Here is a 17,244-nt window from a genome sequence, read left to right as displayed (position 1 = left end):
CACTATGATATGTTGAATTTTAAAAACCTTTTCTGCATCTATTGAGATGATCATGTGGTTTTTTGTTTGTGTTGTTTATGTGATGAATCACATTTGTTGATTTGCATATGTTGAACCAACCTTGCATCCCAGGGTTGAAGTCTACTTGATCATGATGGATTTGCTTTTTTGTATGCTGCTGGATTTGGTTTGCTGGTATTTTGTTGTGGATTTTTGCATCTACGTTCATCAATCCCTTTTAGTCTTATTCCCTGTCTCTGTCCTCCCTTTTCTGTAAACCCTTTGGCTTCCAAGATACCAGGTGTAGCTCCAGCAATTAAAGAGGCAAGGTGGGAGTTGTCTGAGCCTTTTTCTTCTAGAATCAAAGGTGCACATACCACAAATCTCAAAAAATGCAAAGAGGTAGAGTACGCAATATGACAATTTTTTTTTTTTTTTGGAAAGACAGTCTTGCTCTGTCGCCCACCTGGAGTGCAGTGGCACAATCATGTCTCACTGTAATCACGACCCCCTGGGCTCCAGTGAACCTGCTACCTCAGCCTCCCAAGAAGCTGGGACCACAGGTACATGCCACCACACCCAGCTATTTTTTATTTTTATTTTTTTGTAGAGATGCGTTCTCACTATGTTGCCCAGGCTCAGTCTCAAATTCTTCGGCTCAGGCCATCCTCCTGCCTCAGCCTCCCAAAGTGCTGAGATTACACGCATAAGCCACTATGCCCAATCAATATGACAATCTTTCAATCACTTTGCAAATAATAGTGATTGTTAGTTCACAGGTATGTACTCTTTGCTTCTAAATTGTATAGGGAGACAGAGGTGAGATGGAGGAAGTAGAGATGAGAAAGAAGAAAGCATGTTCCCCTTCATCAGTGATCTTGCAGTCTTACGCTTTCATTCAGGTTACTATTTTATGACTGGTATTTTGTCAACACAAATGCCATGATGCTGGGAGCAGTGGCTCATCCTGTAATCGCACCACTTTTGGAGGCCAAGGTGGGAGGACACTTGAAGCCAGGAATTTAAGACTAGCCTGGGCAACATGTGCCATCTCTACCAAAAAATAATAATAATAAACTGGACATGCTAGTGTGTGCCTGTAGTCCTAGCTACTCAAGAAGTTGAGGCAGGAGGGTTGCTTGAGCCCAGGGGTCAAGGCTGCAGTGAGCTGCGATCCCACCACTGCATTCCAGCCAGGGCAACAGAGTGAGACCCTGTCTCAAAAAAAAAAAAAAAAAAAAAAAAAAACATGATTTTTACTAAACAGATGAGGAAATGTGGTTTAGAGGAAAGCTTTGTATACCCAACTTCCATTTCTATGATATTCTGTTAACCACACTGCAGATCCTATACCTCTGCCTCAGGAAACTTTTAATACCTGCCAGACTGGTATTTGGGAGAATTAAGTGGTTAAAGTCATCTAACTCTGTTCTGTGTAAGTCTGAACATGCTCCTCTTTTCAAAAGTGTAAATTATTGACCAAAAACAGAAAATGTAGGAGACTATGATTTCAATTTACTTATCTACTGATAAATTTCGTGGTTTTTCTTTAGTAAAGATGAGGAAAACTGACAGATGATAATCTCAAATATTAATAAAGATTTGGGAAAATAGGAACAATCTAGAAACCCAAAATGATGGGAAATATTTTCTTCTTGTTAGAGAAATAGGGTACAGTAATTTATGTTTGGAGACTGGCTTGGGTGGCAGAGTGAGACCCTGTCCCAGAAAAAAAAAAGAAAAAAACTATTTGGTTGATAACATGTTTTTCATTTTTTTTAATTACCTTTTAGTTTTGCTAGATTAATTTTATTTACCATTTATTAAGTTTAACATTCTGCTAAGAAACAATATTTTCAGACTTTCACATTGAAAAGTTCTCCCATCATTAAGCATATACAATTTACCATTTTCAGTAGAGATTCGTTTTCACAACTAGCTCTTCAGGATTTTTCCACTGAGCTGAATCTTTATGTGCAGCATGTGAAAAACTGGTTCGTAGCCTTTTTCTCCTTTCATGAAATACTAGCTTAAACATTAGCACTGCTACTGGGGATAATATTCAGAAGATCATAGGGACATGTAGATTGATATGAGAAGATAATTACTATGTTGAATAGAATTTTAAATGAACATCAAATACTAATTGTTAGTGGTCTTTTTTATTTTTTTAGAAACAGAGTCTTGCTCTGTCACCCAGGCTGGAGTATGGTGGCATAATCACAGCTCACTGCAGTCTTAAACTTCTGGGCTCAAGTGATCCTCCCACCTTAGCCTCTCAAGTAGGCTGGACTATGGGGACACACTACCACACCTGGCTAATTTTTGTTGTTTTTTGTGGAGATGGGGATCTCACTGTGTTGCCCAGGCTGGTCTTGAACTCCTGGCCTCAAGCTGTCCTCCACCCTCAGACTCCCAAAGTGCTGAAATTACAGACGTGAGCCATCACACCCAGCCAGTAATATGATTTTGTTTTAATTCTTTCATTGTGTATTTTTACTTTATCTCTTCATTTTATACTTTAAACAAATTTAAGATTTGTATAACTTCCAAAGATGCATGCATGGTAATTGTCCTCACAGCGTTGTTTTTAAAGCAAAAGTTAAAGAATGCCCAAACATCTTAAAACAGGAAATTGGTTCTTAATTCAGGTATTAGAAATGATGAAGTAGATCTACAGTTATCTGTGTAAAAAGTTATTTACCATATCAATATAAAAATCATAGTTATTTTTTAAAAGATTACAAAAGCAGACTATAAATTAATCCCTTTTTTTTTTACATCATATGTTTAGAAGTGTAGGAAGAAAACATACCACGATGTTAACAGCAGTTTTCTTTGTGTGGATTTATACATGAGATGGTCTTTACTTTCAACTTTCTGTCTTGCATATTGTCTGAGGTGGTTTTCTAAATTATTAATTATGGTTTTTATAGTTAGTGTGTATAATTTTGCAGGTGGAAAAAATATTTTTAAAATCAAATTTGAAAATGTAAAAGAACCTTGAAGCAATTAAATGCTATTTAAGCATGGAAAAAAAAGTTTGCACAACGCACTCTAATTGTTACCAGCGCTCTAACTTGTTTTTTGCCTGTACTGAAATACTGTTAACACTTGATATGACACATTCTCTCACCCCACAGCTTCTTGTTCCCTTTATTCTTCATTTGTTTCCCTCCACCCCCTTTGAGCTGAAATGGCAGACCTGTCTTATTCCCAGTGTGTACACTCTGAATGTGGGTACAATTTGAGGTGGAACATATACGTCACTGTCGTTCTTCTGACATTGAGCCTTACCTTGATCAGTAAGTTAGAATGAATCTTCAGTGTGTTTCACTAAGTTCTATTTAATTAAACACCTATCTTGAGTAATACAGACTTAATTAAGCTATTAAGGATACCCACGTTTCACCCTACTCTTTGCATTCTAGAATGCCAGGAATCAGAACAAGATTATTTTTTTCAAAGGTAGAGAAATGTGACTCAGATTTCACTTTGACCCTTAATGCTCTAATGTCATTACTTAGGCTCAACTGAAAGGCTACATTTTTTTAAAAGGATCCTGACCAATTGCCAGATATTTTGTATCTGCATTTAGTATTGCTGGTTTAAATCTTGTTGAATCTTGACTGGACTGGTTGAAATGGTAGAGTTTTGGTTTCAACATCTGAGAAAATGAAGGAGAAGAATCACAACGAGTAGGCAGAGAGGCAAAAGTTTTGAACAAACCCACATACCAAGTAGTCTACTAATTGTGATATAAGTGAATATAGGAAACTGGCTTCTCCCTAGAATAATTATTACAAGATTTGCACAATTCCAGGAACACTTAAGCAGGGTCCTGTTGAGCAGGCTTTCAAAGGCTTTGTTATCATCAGCCTCAGCAGATGAGTTAAAGGTGGTGTTTCTTCTATTACACGTTTCATATTGAGAACATATGACCATGAGTGCCTTACAAGGTTAGTCTCAGGATCTTCGTAAGTCACAGGTGGTGTTGGGCCACAGACATACTTCCATATTCTTTACTGTTTTTTTCCTACTAAACATTAGCTTTTGATGATTTTTCTCATTTTCCCTATTGGTTCCTTCTTACCTGACTGCTCTGATATACCCAAATTCCCAATACCAAAAAAAGGGGAAATAAAAATCAGGGAAAGAGTGAAATTAGAGAATTGGAGGGAAAAGAATAGAATCTGGGATCTTTAGGAACCTACGTTACTTTTCTTTTAATTGCTTTGATTTTTTTTTTTTTTTTTTTGTCTTTTTTTTAAAGAGGGTCTCACTCTTGTCACCCAGGCTGGTATGCAGTGGCACGATCATAGCTCACTACAGACTCAAACGCCTAGACTCAAGCGATCCTCTACCTCAGCCTCTTAAAGTGCTGGTATTACAAGCATGAGCCACATGCCCCAATTTTTTTAATTAAACGTTGACCCAATCAGTATTCTGGATAGAGAGCTATCTCCCAGCACCCTGTAGTTAAGAGGGTGAATTCTGGCTCCAAGCCCGGCTCCACCCCTTGCTCCACGTTGGGCAAGAGACTCAGACTCCTTATGCTCCAGTTTCCTCCTGTGTCAGCTCCTCAGAAATCCATGTCATTAACATATTAGAGTTTTAGGATATGGTAAGTCACGGTGAGTGTTGGCTATTATTAACATCTATTAGTATTTCTGTAATAATGAGCTATGTAGGTTGGATGTTCCCAAATTTTGAGGAAGAAGTAGACTCTCTCTCCCGTCTTTTGACTGTGTCCAGCTCAGTCTCTGACGTCTCCTCAGAGAAGGTAATCTGGCAGGAGAATGCCACCTGCCTGTGGTGCTAGACTACGGTAAGGAGTTGTCCAGACCACCAGACTTCTTCCCAAGAGAGCTCATCAAGAGCCCTGGAGTGCCCCGCCCACAGCCCACCTGCATTTTCTCCGTGAAATATCTACTTGAAGACAGGCAACTCATACCTGTAATCCCAGCACTTTGGGAGGCTGAGGCAGGAGGATCACTTGAGTCCAGAAGTTTGAGACCAGCCTGGATTACGTAGTGAGACCCCATCTCTACAAAAAAATTTAAAAATTAGCCAGGCATTTTGCACATGCCTGTGGTCCCAGCTATTCAGGAAGCTGAGGCAGGAGGAGGATTGTTTGATCCCAGGAAGTCAAGGCTACAGTGAGCTGTGATCACACCACTGCATTCTAGCCTGGGTGACAGAGCAAGACCCTGTCTCAAAAGAAAAAAAAAAAACCAATACAAGGGGAGCAAGGTGAGAAGTATGTGGTGGGGACAGGGAAAGAGAATAAATAAGACTTGTCAAGAAATATGACAAGAGCCATCAGTAAAATACAGAGAGTTGACTCTTCGGGCAGCTGATGTGCAATGTAGTCTGTCAGCAGCAGGTCACTGGCTCAGCCGCAGCAGTGGTGGTCCAGGTTAGAACAGCGGCTTCTCATCTCCTCCCCTCCCACTCCTTGCGAGTTTCTGAACACTCTTTGCCCCACGGTGCTGGTATTTACTGACTCCCACCTCTGCTTTCCTTGCAGCTGACCCTCTGGTGGGCAGCATCGCCACACAGTACATGACCAACAGAGCAGAGCACGACCGGATGGCCAGACAGTGGACCAAGCGGTACGCCACATAGGGGCCTGCTGCCTGCCGCCCCCGCGGGACCTGTGCAAGCACATTCACCAAGTGCATCGGTAGCCCTGCCCACCCCTCCAGACCTCGGTTCTTATTTTCCTATTTTTATTAAATTTGGAACCATTTTGTGATGGTATGTTGTCCATCTTCCCATCCCACTTCTTCCTGCCCCACTTCCTCTCTCCCACACTCTCTTTCTTCTCTCATTTTATTCCCTTGTTGATTTCTGTTAACTTGAAAGATTTGGGATTTTTTTCCCACCTCATCATAGATGGGAACTTTTGTTTTCAGTGCAAACAATGTTGGAGCTGTAATAGTAAGAGCTTTCTTACAAAGCTTTGTATTACTGTGTGGTTTTGTTTTTTTTGTTGTTGTTTATTTGATTTTGGGTTTTTTTCCTTTTGTGTGATCTTTGGGAAAACACATTCAGAATTATATCTCGTTTCTACTTAAATGTAGTGCTTAGGGTTAATTTTTTGTACTGAAGTCTTTATTGGTGGGTGCATGCTACTGGGAACAAGTTTTTGTACAAAAGCTTCAATCAGAATCACTGTGCATTACTGAGACTCTGTTTATCACTAGCCTTCTGTCCCTCACGCAGAAGACTGTTGGATTGAACAAAATAATATGTATTTTGATTTACTTAAAGTGCTTGTAAATTTCTTAGGGACCTGCCACTTTTGACTGTGGATCAGTTGATGTACACTTGTATTATTAAAGCACTCAATAAATCACTGTGGCTGATAAATGCACTTCTGGTAACCCGACATTTGCTTTGTGTCCTGGTGACCGCTGTAGCCCTACGTGCAGTGAGGCTTGTCTAATTCAATTACAGGTTCAAGTGTATTTTTCATCTCAAAGCTCTAATATTTCTTTGTAGTTGAGTTGCTTAGCATGTGGAATTTCTCCAGCTGTCAGTAGCCTGATGATTTTATGGTTGTTATAGTAGATTGATATTATTTTACATATTGACTGGACATTCTTTCTGTTACAACCTTCTTTATCAATAATTAAAATATGTAACTCCAAAAATAGCCTTCTTGTGAAAGTGAAGTCTGAGCTAATCGTTGTGTTCAGCCACTTTCAACTTTATTACTCTCAAAATTGTTACAGTGATTGCCCTCAAGCTTTGTTTTGTTCTTTTTTTTTTTTTCCTCCATGATTTTAGCGAAAGAAGTAAACTCATCTGTATTGGTCACGGTCAGCTCATTCAATGACCGGTGTCGTCTGGCTTCACCTTCAGGCTATTTTCGTGTTCAGCTATAGGAGGCAGAGGAAACATGTGGGCGGAGTAGTTTCTAAACACGCTGACTTGCTGATTGATAATTCAGGGTTATTTGTGTAACAAAGCATGGTGGAAACTCCTACTCCTGCTCCACCAAATACAGTTACAGACCCTACCTTAGGCTTGGTCTCATTTAAGGAACCATTAACACCTTCACTGCTGAATAGTAGGATTTATAAACATAAGTCATCCACCTCTAAATATTTTAACATTTAAAATGCCTGATTCAAAAGATATAGTTTTTGTTGTTTTTAACTAGTTAAAAATAAATCCTAAGAAAATACATTTAAATATTGCAAATGCCACTTTTAAACCCAAGTACCTGAGAATATTTTTTGTCTTTTTAATAACGATTTTACCATTCATTTTATTTAAAAATATTTCTCAGCATAGCAGGACACTGTATGGTCTCTGATGCACTACTCAACCCTCTAGTTGTAGCAAAAGGAGCCAGAGACAGTACATAAATGCATTGGGCAGAGCTATATTCCAGTGAAACTTTATTTACCACTATCAGCATGGGATTTGGCCCATTGGTTATAGTTGGCCAATCCCTGATACAGACCACCATAGACTGGGGGCTGGATGAGAAACAAATAACTATGTGTCATTTTTTTCTTTAACATAAAATAAATTCAATATAGTACAACACTAATTTTTGGAAAGTTGCTCAGAATGTTTAATTGCCTACAGAGTTTCTTACCACAAAGTTTTTTATTTTTACTTGAATACTTTAGATTTAAAAATTCAGCACTAAAAGCAATGAACCATGGAAAATAAAATTTTATTAAACTGCTTTTTTCCCCTACTTTTGGCTGATTAAACCAAACCCATAATACTAATACTTTTAAGGGCAATCTTTATAGGCAATTTTTAAATTAATTTTTTTTTTCTGTAACAATGGGGTCTCACTATGTTGCCCAGGCTGGTCTCAAACTCCTGACCTCAAGTGATCCTCTTACCACAGCCTCCAAAATTGTTAGGATTATATAGGCTTGAGCCACCGTAGCCAGCCAACACGCATTTTAAATAATAAATATATTACATTCCACATTTCACATCTACTTGTATATCAGACCTTTTTTTTTTTTTTTTTTTTTTTTTTTTGAGACGGAGTCTCGCTCTGTCACCAGGCTGGAGTGCAGTGGCACCATCTCGGCTCACTGAAAGCTCTGCCTCCCGGGTTCACGCCATTCTCCTGCCTCAGCCTCCGAGTAGCTGGGACTACAGGCGCCCCCTACCTCGCCCAACTAATTTTTTGTATTTTTAGTAGAGACGGGGTTTCACGGTGTTAGCCAGGATGGTCTCGATCTCCTGACCTTGTGATCCGCCCGCCTCGACCTCCCAAAGTGCTGGGATTACAGGCGTGAGCCACCGCGCCCGGCGACATCAGACCGTTTTAAAATGTGTTATTATGCCAGACTTGGTGGCTCACACCTGTAATCCTAGCACTTTGGGACGCCAAGGTGGAGATCGCTTGAGCCCAGGAGTTCGAGACCAGCCTAAGCAACATGGCAAAACCCCGTCTCTGCAAAAACATACAAAAATGAACTGGGCATGGTGGTGCGCGCCTGTAGTCCCCGCCACTCGGGAGGCTGAGGTCGGAGGATCACCTGAACCAACGAAGTCGAGGCTGCAGTAAGCCATAATTGTGCCAGTGCACCCCAGCCTGAACAACAGAGCAAGACCCGTCTCAAAAACAAAACAAAATTTGTGATATTTAGGAACCAAAGATTACAACAACTCTAGTAGAAATTCTAGTCACTGACCTGTTTGTTTTCCTGTGACCCATTTTTAGGTTTAGTGCCAATCTGTGATATGAAGAGGCTGTAAAACTTCTCTCCCCAGCTTTATGAATTATTAATACTTCATGACAAATGTACACAGCCCTCAAAATGTAAAAACTAGAGAAACTCCAGAGAAGCCAACAAATGTAGTAGAGCTTAAGTCTAGATTTCAAATAACATGGTAATTTTACTTGAAATCTATAATCACAGCAGGCAATACAATTTCAATAAATTTTTTAAAATGCATGTAAAATAAGATTTAAGAGTAATTTGACACTCAGTAAAAAAAATTGTTTAAAAATACAGGGATAACATTTCTAAAAGTTAGGAATTATTTTGTACCATAATAATACTAAACTTTTCACACTACTTACTGCCAGGTATAGTATTTGTAGCTATGTTAGATGAAGTGTTGGCAGAGCCTTGACGGAGGCAAGACCATTGGTTATTGAGGAAATGGTTTGAGATTATATTTGTTGATCTTAAATCATTCAAAAGGTTGTGTCCTTAATTTGTAATCAAGCTGCAAATAAGTGGAACATTGTTTATCTGTTCTACATGAATCCACTGATGATAGCATTGCAGAAGTAGTCAGTCTTCTTATTCCAAGATTAGGAAGTAAACGTGGAAGTTCATCATGTAAACTTATTTAGGAATTAAAAAGAAAGGAAATAATATGTATTCAGAATGTACTATAGCAGGCTATCATAAGTCAGCTAATAAAAGCTCAGCCTACCCCTTAAGGGTGTAGGTGGCCCTCAGTCAGAAAAAGCTAACCAGGTGCCAAAGCAAGATTGCCATTCAAGCATGTGACACCAGAGCCCTTGCTGTCAACTGCAAAACCACATACACCTTTCCTTTGACTATGAGGGCATACCATAAAAATGAATTGGCGTAATTCAGTCTTAGAGTCAAGGAGGAGTCTAATTCTTGAGTGGTGGGGTTTTGCCATCTTCAAAAAATGGGAAAAAAATGTTGAAGAAAATGGGGACTTGCTATTAGATGGGAGACCAAACAGGAGGGACCGGCATTCTAATCTTAGAGGTACCGCATGCAGATTTGACCGGCCATGGGGAAACGGGTCGCTTGGAAAACCCCTGAACTTCTGTACTACAATAAAAGGGGTGTTAATTATTGTTAGGCAGGGCAACTTTTTAATGTATTTTTAAAAAGAGAGGCCTTCATACTTAATAATGAAAACAGTTGAAATGATACCCAAAAAGCCCAACCAGAGTATCCTGACCACCTGCATTTTATTGCAAGGTGGCTTTATAACTGTCAGAATGTCCCTACTGTACAGGACACTTTCATATGTGGACCAGGACTGCGAGCTGAATGAGCACACCCTGTACCTGAGCTAGTCCTACACTAGTCCTCAGAGGCAATGAAGAGCTGACCTAGTTATAGTCTGAACCCTAACGTTTTAAGCTACAGCAGATCTGGAATCTTTGGGAGTTGAGACCATCAAGGAGTTAGAGTAGCTTGGCCTCTGTGGACCTTCCACGGTAGCCTTGCGTTTCCCCACATCCATGCTGCCGCCTTGGGAGCCAACTGGAACATTCATTCTCTGCTAAGTAGAAGGAATGTTCACATTCCTTTCACTCTCGCCTTCCACCAGGAGCACTGGTAATGTGGGTTAAGGTTATCTTAAAATAGAACGTCTTATGTCTCAGGAACCCCTTGGTTCTGGACAAACCAAGACTGTAGGTCACATGAGCTTTTGTGCTCAGAGTTCCAAGGGAAGATCACAGGCAATGCCTAGGACCAGTTTTTCCCATAGAAATGTTTTACTTAAGGATCATTGATGCACAATGATCCCTTTAGAAGAGAAGTGCACTCTACTATCTGAGAAACCCTGCCCCTCTCTCCGGCTTCCACACCTAGGCCCCTTCATTCATTTCCTGCTTCTGAAGGCCTCTGAGGGATTTAAACCAACTGCAGCCTTTCTTCACATCTCTGAACGCGGCTTAAGGTATGTGTGTCTTTCTGTGAGGGAACAGGAGTAGTCTGAAGACATAAGCTTTTTGAGAGGATTTCTTAAAAGGAACGTGTGTGAATTTTTAAACATGGGACCCACACAGGAAAATGGAGGAGATGTGGTAACTACTGATCTGTCTGATGTGTTTATAGATCCATACAGTCAAAGTGGGGGCCAAACCCAGTTAATCCAGAATGCCCAGTGTCAGAGTTTTCACTTCTGGTGCGGAAGGAAACCTTACCCACTAACCTTGGCAACCTTTGGAGCCGTGTGACTCCCAGTCCCCCTCTCACAGCATCCCCTCCTTCCCCGCAACATGACCCTCATCCGTCTTTTTAAAAATTAGATAGGAGGTTAGAGTTCAGGATGACAATCACATCCTGGTTTATAGGAAATTGAGGCCTCCTGAGAAATCATGTCAAGCTATGCAAGAGAAAAGTAGCAGATGCTTTACAATTGGTGCCTCTGAGCACACTGAGAAACACCAACCAAGATTCTTGTACTTAATCCATAGTTGTACAAAGGGGCAGTGCGAGGTCACGCTCTGCTGGTGAGCCTGCCGCTGTGCCAAAATTGCCTAGAAGTAAGATGATCACATTCGTCACTGTCTGTTCAGTCTCCAACTTGAAACTACTGACGAACAGGTAAATACGTGACGACGATGGCCGCCACCATGAACTTTGACAATTTTAGTCCCTGTCCTTTAGACCAACAACTGACTTTATGCTCACCACCAAACAGCTCTCAAGTACTGTGATTTGAAAATCAAAGCAGTGGATGGTCAGTTATTAGAAACCTCTGATGAGAAACTCCAGAAGCCATTATTAATTCCCCAGAGACCCCATTCACTTTAAGCAATCTATGAGGAAATTATGTTAAATTCCAGCATGACTGTGCATTTTTACTTAAATGTAAAACATATGCCTGTGTTAATGAATCCCCAAATTCCCATGTGTTCTTAATGGGTGTAGTAAAATACTAGGGTGTACTTGTCAGTCCGGATTTGGGCTGCTGGATTTGGGGGCAATGGTAATGTTTAGTTATTGCTTGGATTTTTTTTTTTACAGATTTATGGGGTTACAAGTAAATTTCTGTTACATGGATAGCTTACAATTTTTTAATAATCAAATGGGAGAGAGGAAAAAATAGGTTTATATAAAAATTGTTTTTTAATATAACAATGAAATTTTTATAAAGTGAGTATTTTTAAAGTACGTTTACATAAAGATACTACCTTGCTAGGTACTACAAAATAATCTAGAGACTGTATGTATTAAACCCCCAATATGTTTGTAAGCAATTTGCACTTCATCTGTTTTGTGGATTAAGAGGTCACAGGGTAAATTGCTGGGTCCGAACGGTCAAGGGAGAATCAGAAATGGGCTGTCGTTAAGAAGAATAGAAATTTTGTCAGAGTGGTATTATTATTATTTATGGCAAGAGATTGAGAGTGTATCCTCTATTTAGGGAAGATGAATGGGGAACTATAATTCTTTCTGAGGCAGAGTCTATAAATTATCCCTAATATCCGTTCTCCTTTTCTTCCTTTTATTATAAATGGAACTATTGGAGTTGCAGTGGGGCATGTGGCCACCCCACTAGAAACTAAATTCCCCAACCTCCATGTGATAGGTTGATTACAAACAATGGTCCCAGTCCTTCCCAATGTCTACATCTTTTGCAGCTTCTTTCATGAAAAGGTGGAGTCTTTGTTCCCCACTTGACTGGCCTCATGATTTGCTTTGACCAGGAGACTCTGGAAGTTATCTTGTGCCAGTTTCCAGCCTTGGCCTCCAGAAGTCTTACACGCTTCCCCACTTTCTTGGATTCCTTTCATGCCTTGAGAGTAAACCCCAGGCTAGCCTGCCAGAAGGTGAGAGATCATGTGGAGAAGAACTGAGACGATCCTAGACCAACCAATCCCCCCGTACATGCAGGAACCCAGCCAAGATCAGAGCCACCTACCCCATGTGTGTCTGATAGCAGATGCTGCATCAGCCCGACCAAGACCAGATAAACTGTCCACCTGATCCTTACATTTGTGAGCAATAGTAGAAGGTATTGATTTAAGCCAGTAAGCCAGTGGTTTGTTACGCAGCAATAACTAACACATTTCATTAAGCTAGGCATAGCTGTGGAACAAAATTCTGGTCAAAAGAAGTGAACCGAAGTGACGGGAGCACATTGGCAGATCTCATCCTGTAAAATGAAGCAGCACACCCTTCACTCCCTCTTTATTCTTTCCTGTGATGTGGAATGTAGGTGTGGTGCTGGTGAGCCCATTGGGACCTTGTCAACAAGGGCAGGAATATGGAGCAGCAAGACTAAAGTTGTTCAGTTTTGAACCTGTTGAGATTTCAGTACCTTGAATACATCCAAGTAGAAGTGTTGGGTCACTGGATATACTAGCCTCCTATTCAGGAGAGCACAGTCCAGCATGGTAGCTATGACACTGGAAATCATCAGAGTATAAAGGGGAATGCAATTATGAGAGACAATGAGATTACTTGGGGAGATTAAGTGTAGAATGAGAAGACAAGACCAGAACCAAGCCTTGCAGGTGAATCACATGGCTTACCATCTGTCCTGCCCAAAATGTCCTGAGATGACATGTTAAAACATTTTTAAGTGTGCTTATTTTAAAAATAATATACCTGCACTTTGGAAGGCTGAGGCAAGTGAATCACCTGAGGTCAGAAGTTCAAGACCAGCCTGGGCAATATGGTGAAACCCCATCTCTACTAAAAATAAAAAAATTAACCAGTGGTGGTGGGTGCACACCTGTAATCCCAGCTACTCGGGAGGCTGAGGCAGGAGAATCATTTGAATCTGGGAGGCAGAGGTTGCAGTAAGCCAAGATCGTACCACTGCACTCCAGCCTGGGCAACACAGTGAGACTCTGTCTCAAATAATAATAATGATAAACCTATACTATTTTTTTTTCACTGACTATATTTATATTTGAATGTTAATATCCAACATATATAAAGACCTTCAACATGGTAATAAGATACAGGTAGTTGATCTAATATAGAAAAAGGTAATGAATATGATTAGATAAACCTATACTATTAATGAAAAAAATACCATCAATAGAAGAAGTATTCTGAGGAATTATGGGAAGATAAAGCAACTGGAATTATTGATGAAGTCAATAGCGGAAGTGTATGCAAAGTAAAATTCATGATGGAAAACTGCAGCGGTAAGAGCCATGCCAGAGTTAAACTAACTTCCTGCTGCTGAAATGCAGGCCCTGGAGCTGCTGCCCTGGGCTACAAGATGGTGGAGCTGCGAGGTGGCGGGAGCCTGGGCCCCTGAGACCAGAGCACCAAAGTGCCCTGTTCATGCCACCCAGACCCCAGACCTTCCTGTGAAGTCTGTTTTTATCTTCTTTAACCTACCGCTGTGTTGGAGTTTCGGATGTGTGCAGCTGATCTGAGCCTAACAAATGCACACGCCAACTTCACCATGGTGGCCTTTGAGGGAGGGAGGAAACAATACTAGGTAGGCACATAGAAAATATTTCAATTTTATCTCTGATATTATTATAAAGATGCAGCCAATAAATACGACAAATACACAGATGTGTATTATGGTATTATCTTTACTTCTCTATGTGTAAATTTTTTTCCAAATTAAAGTGTTTTAAGGTGAAAAAAACATGATAACTAAGGCTTACCTAAGGGAGGATAGAGTTTTGTTTCTGTATGATACATTTTGGTAAATTTAAATTTTTAGAAGTGAATGTGCATTACTTGTGTAATCAGAAGAAAAATAAAAACAGAGCAAAAAGGTAAAATTTGGAATGGTGGAAGCAGCCTGGGTAGAAAATTGTTTCAGTAAGAATTGTTTTGAAAGGAGATGGACTGGGCCGGGCACGGTGGCTCAGGCCTGTAATCCCAGCACTTTAGGAGGCCAAGGCGGGTGGATCACGAGGTCAGGAATTTGAGAACAGCCTGACCAACATGGTGAAACCCCGTCTCTACTAAAAATACAAAAATTAGCCTGGTGTGGTGGCGGGCACCTGTAATCCCAGCTACTCAGGAAGCTGAGGCAGGAGACTCACTTGAACCCGGGAGGCGGAGGTTGCAGTGAGCCGAGACCACGTCACTGCACTCCACCCTGGGCGACACAGCAAGACTCCGTCTCAAAAAAATAAACAAAATAAAAGGAGATGGACTGGGGTGGTAGTTTGAGAGAGAGATTTGATCAAGGGAGGAGCTTTAAAAATGGAAGCCGCTAGAGCCTGCTTACGATGATAAAAATGACCTAAAAGAGAAAGAAGGGATGGGAATGTCCACTTGCTGCTCAGATCGTTGACATCACCTGGGAGCTTGTGAGAAATGCAGAATCTTGGGCCCCTGGCCCAGACTTGCTGAATCAGACTCTGCATTTTAGCAAACTCCCCAGGCAATTCACACACACATTACAGTTGGAGCACAAAGCGGGGGCACACTGGGGGGCACAAGGCTTTTGGTAGGAAGGGCAACTTTTCTGTCATCGCGGGAAGGAAGATCCTGTGGGCTCGTGTAGATGCAGGGAGATTTGGTGGTTTGGAAATGGAAAGATGAGAGAGTCACCCTAAGAGTTTCTATTTTCTGAATAAAGAATAAAGCAAGATCACCTTCTAGGAGGCAGGAAGGGAATGTGGGAGGTTGAGAAGAAAGTAAGAAATAGTCATCTCAGGAAGGGAAGAGTAACCTTATAGAAACATGGTAGGATTGCCAGCCAAGGTTGAGTGTCCACGAGGAGTGTGAGCTCATGAGCTTAAAGAAATTAAAACTAGTCAGCCAAGTTGTGTAGCTTTGTCCAGCCACATTCAGCACACAAGCAAGAGAAGGCAGACAGCCAGATAAGAGAATTAAGAAACTGAATTAATGAAGGAACTTACAAGGAACTGATTAAGTGATGGATCCTGAAATCCATCCTGGTCATGAGTGTTCAAAGGCAAGAGGAGGATGGAAGGTAGTACTTACAGATAAAATAGTGGGCTGTCTGGTATTAATACATTTCACTGTATGATTAGACTTTAAGGGTTCGTTATTGACAACATAGTCAAGTTACTATAACTGGAGCAGATCTCCTGCCATTCTGAGTAGAAGAATTACTCTCCACATAGCTCAGGTTTTGAAAACTACTGAGTTTATGCAATTTAGATATATGTGCCACTGTATTTCTCCACGAGTATTGAAAATTGACGAAATCCTGTAGTCTGAATTATCAGTAAAGGCAATACGGGGTGTCCTGAGAAGGGAAGAGAAGAATCACTAGCATGCTGGCCCGTGCCAGGATCTTTACATCCATTTCCTTCTCTAATCCCCAGGATAAACCCTGTAAGAGAGGCATAATCACCCCCCAGTTTATAAGTGAGGAAAATGCCACAACGAGGTTAAGTAACTTGCCCAAGGTTACCCGGCTAGGAAGAGTGACCCTGTCAGGATTTCGGCCCTCTAGGTTCCAGACCCTTCCTTATACCTTCCCATCTCTCTGTAAAAGATCCCCTTAGTTGTGATCACATGTACAAACAGGTGCACGTGGGCCAGCACACACATTCCACAGTTCTGGCCACATTTTGTTTGGCTAACAAAGTAACAAGACACCCTGTACAGTACATTCTTGGGCGGTGATGTGACTTGCAGAAGACGGAGGTTCTCAAGCATGTGGTAGCATTTCTTATCTGTAGATTTTTAAATGTTGCCCTTCCAATGGGGGAAAAATTCTTTTAGTACTACTAATGTAGAAGGCTTGAGATTTTAGAAAGCTGTGAAAATTGTGTGCCTTTGGGCAATAGAAATAGATCTCTGTGGCAGAATAAAAAAGGGTAATCTACTGGAACAAGATAATGTATGTGTATGGTTATTATCACCACCATCATCACAGTGACTACCCCTGCTGAATACGTACCCAGTAAATATTCAGTATAAAGCATGGAACACGTGGTGTGTATGTATACAAACACAGGTTGTGTGTGTGTGTGTATGTGTGTGTGTACAAACATGTAATTTCATTTAATGCTTTCTGTAATCCCCTGAGGTGTGTATTATCCCTATCACATAAATGTGGAAACTAAAACTCAGAGATTTTAATAGATCCAAGCTTGTGTAGCTGCTAAGTGGCAGAGCTGGGTCTCAAACCCGGGTCTGTGTGGCTGTAAAGCCCCATGTGCTCAGGCACAGTGCTGTACCACCCCCCAGTCCGAGTAAACTCGGTGTATATGATTGTGGATTTACTAACAGATGAAGTAGGAAATTACTGAGTTTATGCAGCCAAAACCCTTGAACCTAAGGAACGTTCAGCATTGTGTCAAATGGACCCCAGGCAAAGCAAAATATTGCATGCCAGCTCCACTGGGTATAATGGCCCCTATCTCCCTATCAAGGGAAAAACAGAGCAGGAGGAAGTTACAGCAATCCTTACAGACCAGGGTGTTTGGAAGAAGGCAACACGAATCAGTCCCAGAAAAGCGCCGAGTCGCCTCTGCCCTGCAGGAGCCAGGCGTGGTCAGCTCTGTGTCTTCTCTTCCTTCTGGCAGTGGGTTTGTTTCTCCGTTTTTCTTTTCTTTTTTTT

The 17,244-nt window shown here is 41.0% G+C and overlaps 1 protein-coding gene across 2 annotated transcripts in view; it reads left to right on the top strand.

Moving 5' to 3' along the window:
• The window catches only part of UBE2E2 (ubiquitin conjugating enzyme E2 E2), a 388,195-nt gene extending 381,816 nt beyond the window's left edge, over window positions 1-6,379 (top strand). For both annotated transcript variants that reach the window (XM_050779516.1, XM_050779515.1), the window contains exon 6: window positions 5,531-6,379. In XM_050779516.1, coding sequence (XP_050635473.1) covers window positions 5,531-5,628 — 98 coding nt within the window. In that variant the 3' untranslated portion in view covers window positions 5,629-6,379. The remainder of the gene's footprint in view (window positions 1-5,530) is intronic.
• Window positions 6,380-17,244: the final 10,865 nt, after the last annotated feature.

This window comes from Macaca thibetana, chromosome 2 (genome assembly GCF_024542745.1).
Source record: "Macaca thibetana thibetana isolate TM-01 chromosome 2, ASM2454274v1, whole genome shotgun sequence".
Lineage (NCBI taxonomy): Eukaryota > Metazoa > Chordata > Mammalia > Primates > Cercopithecidae > Macaca > Macaca thibetana.
The sequence above is the reverse complement of the archived record's forward strand: the minus strand, read 5'-3'. Positions and strand labels throughout refer to the sequence as shown.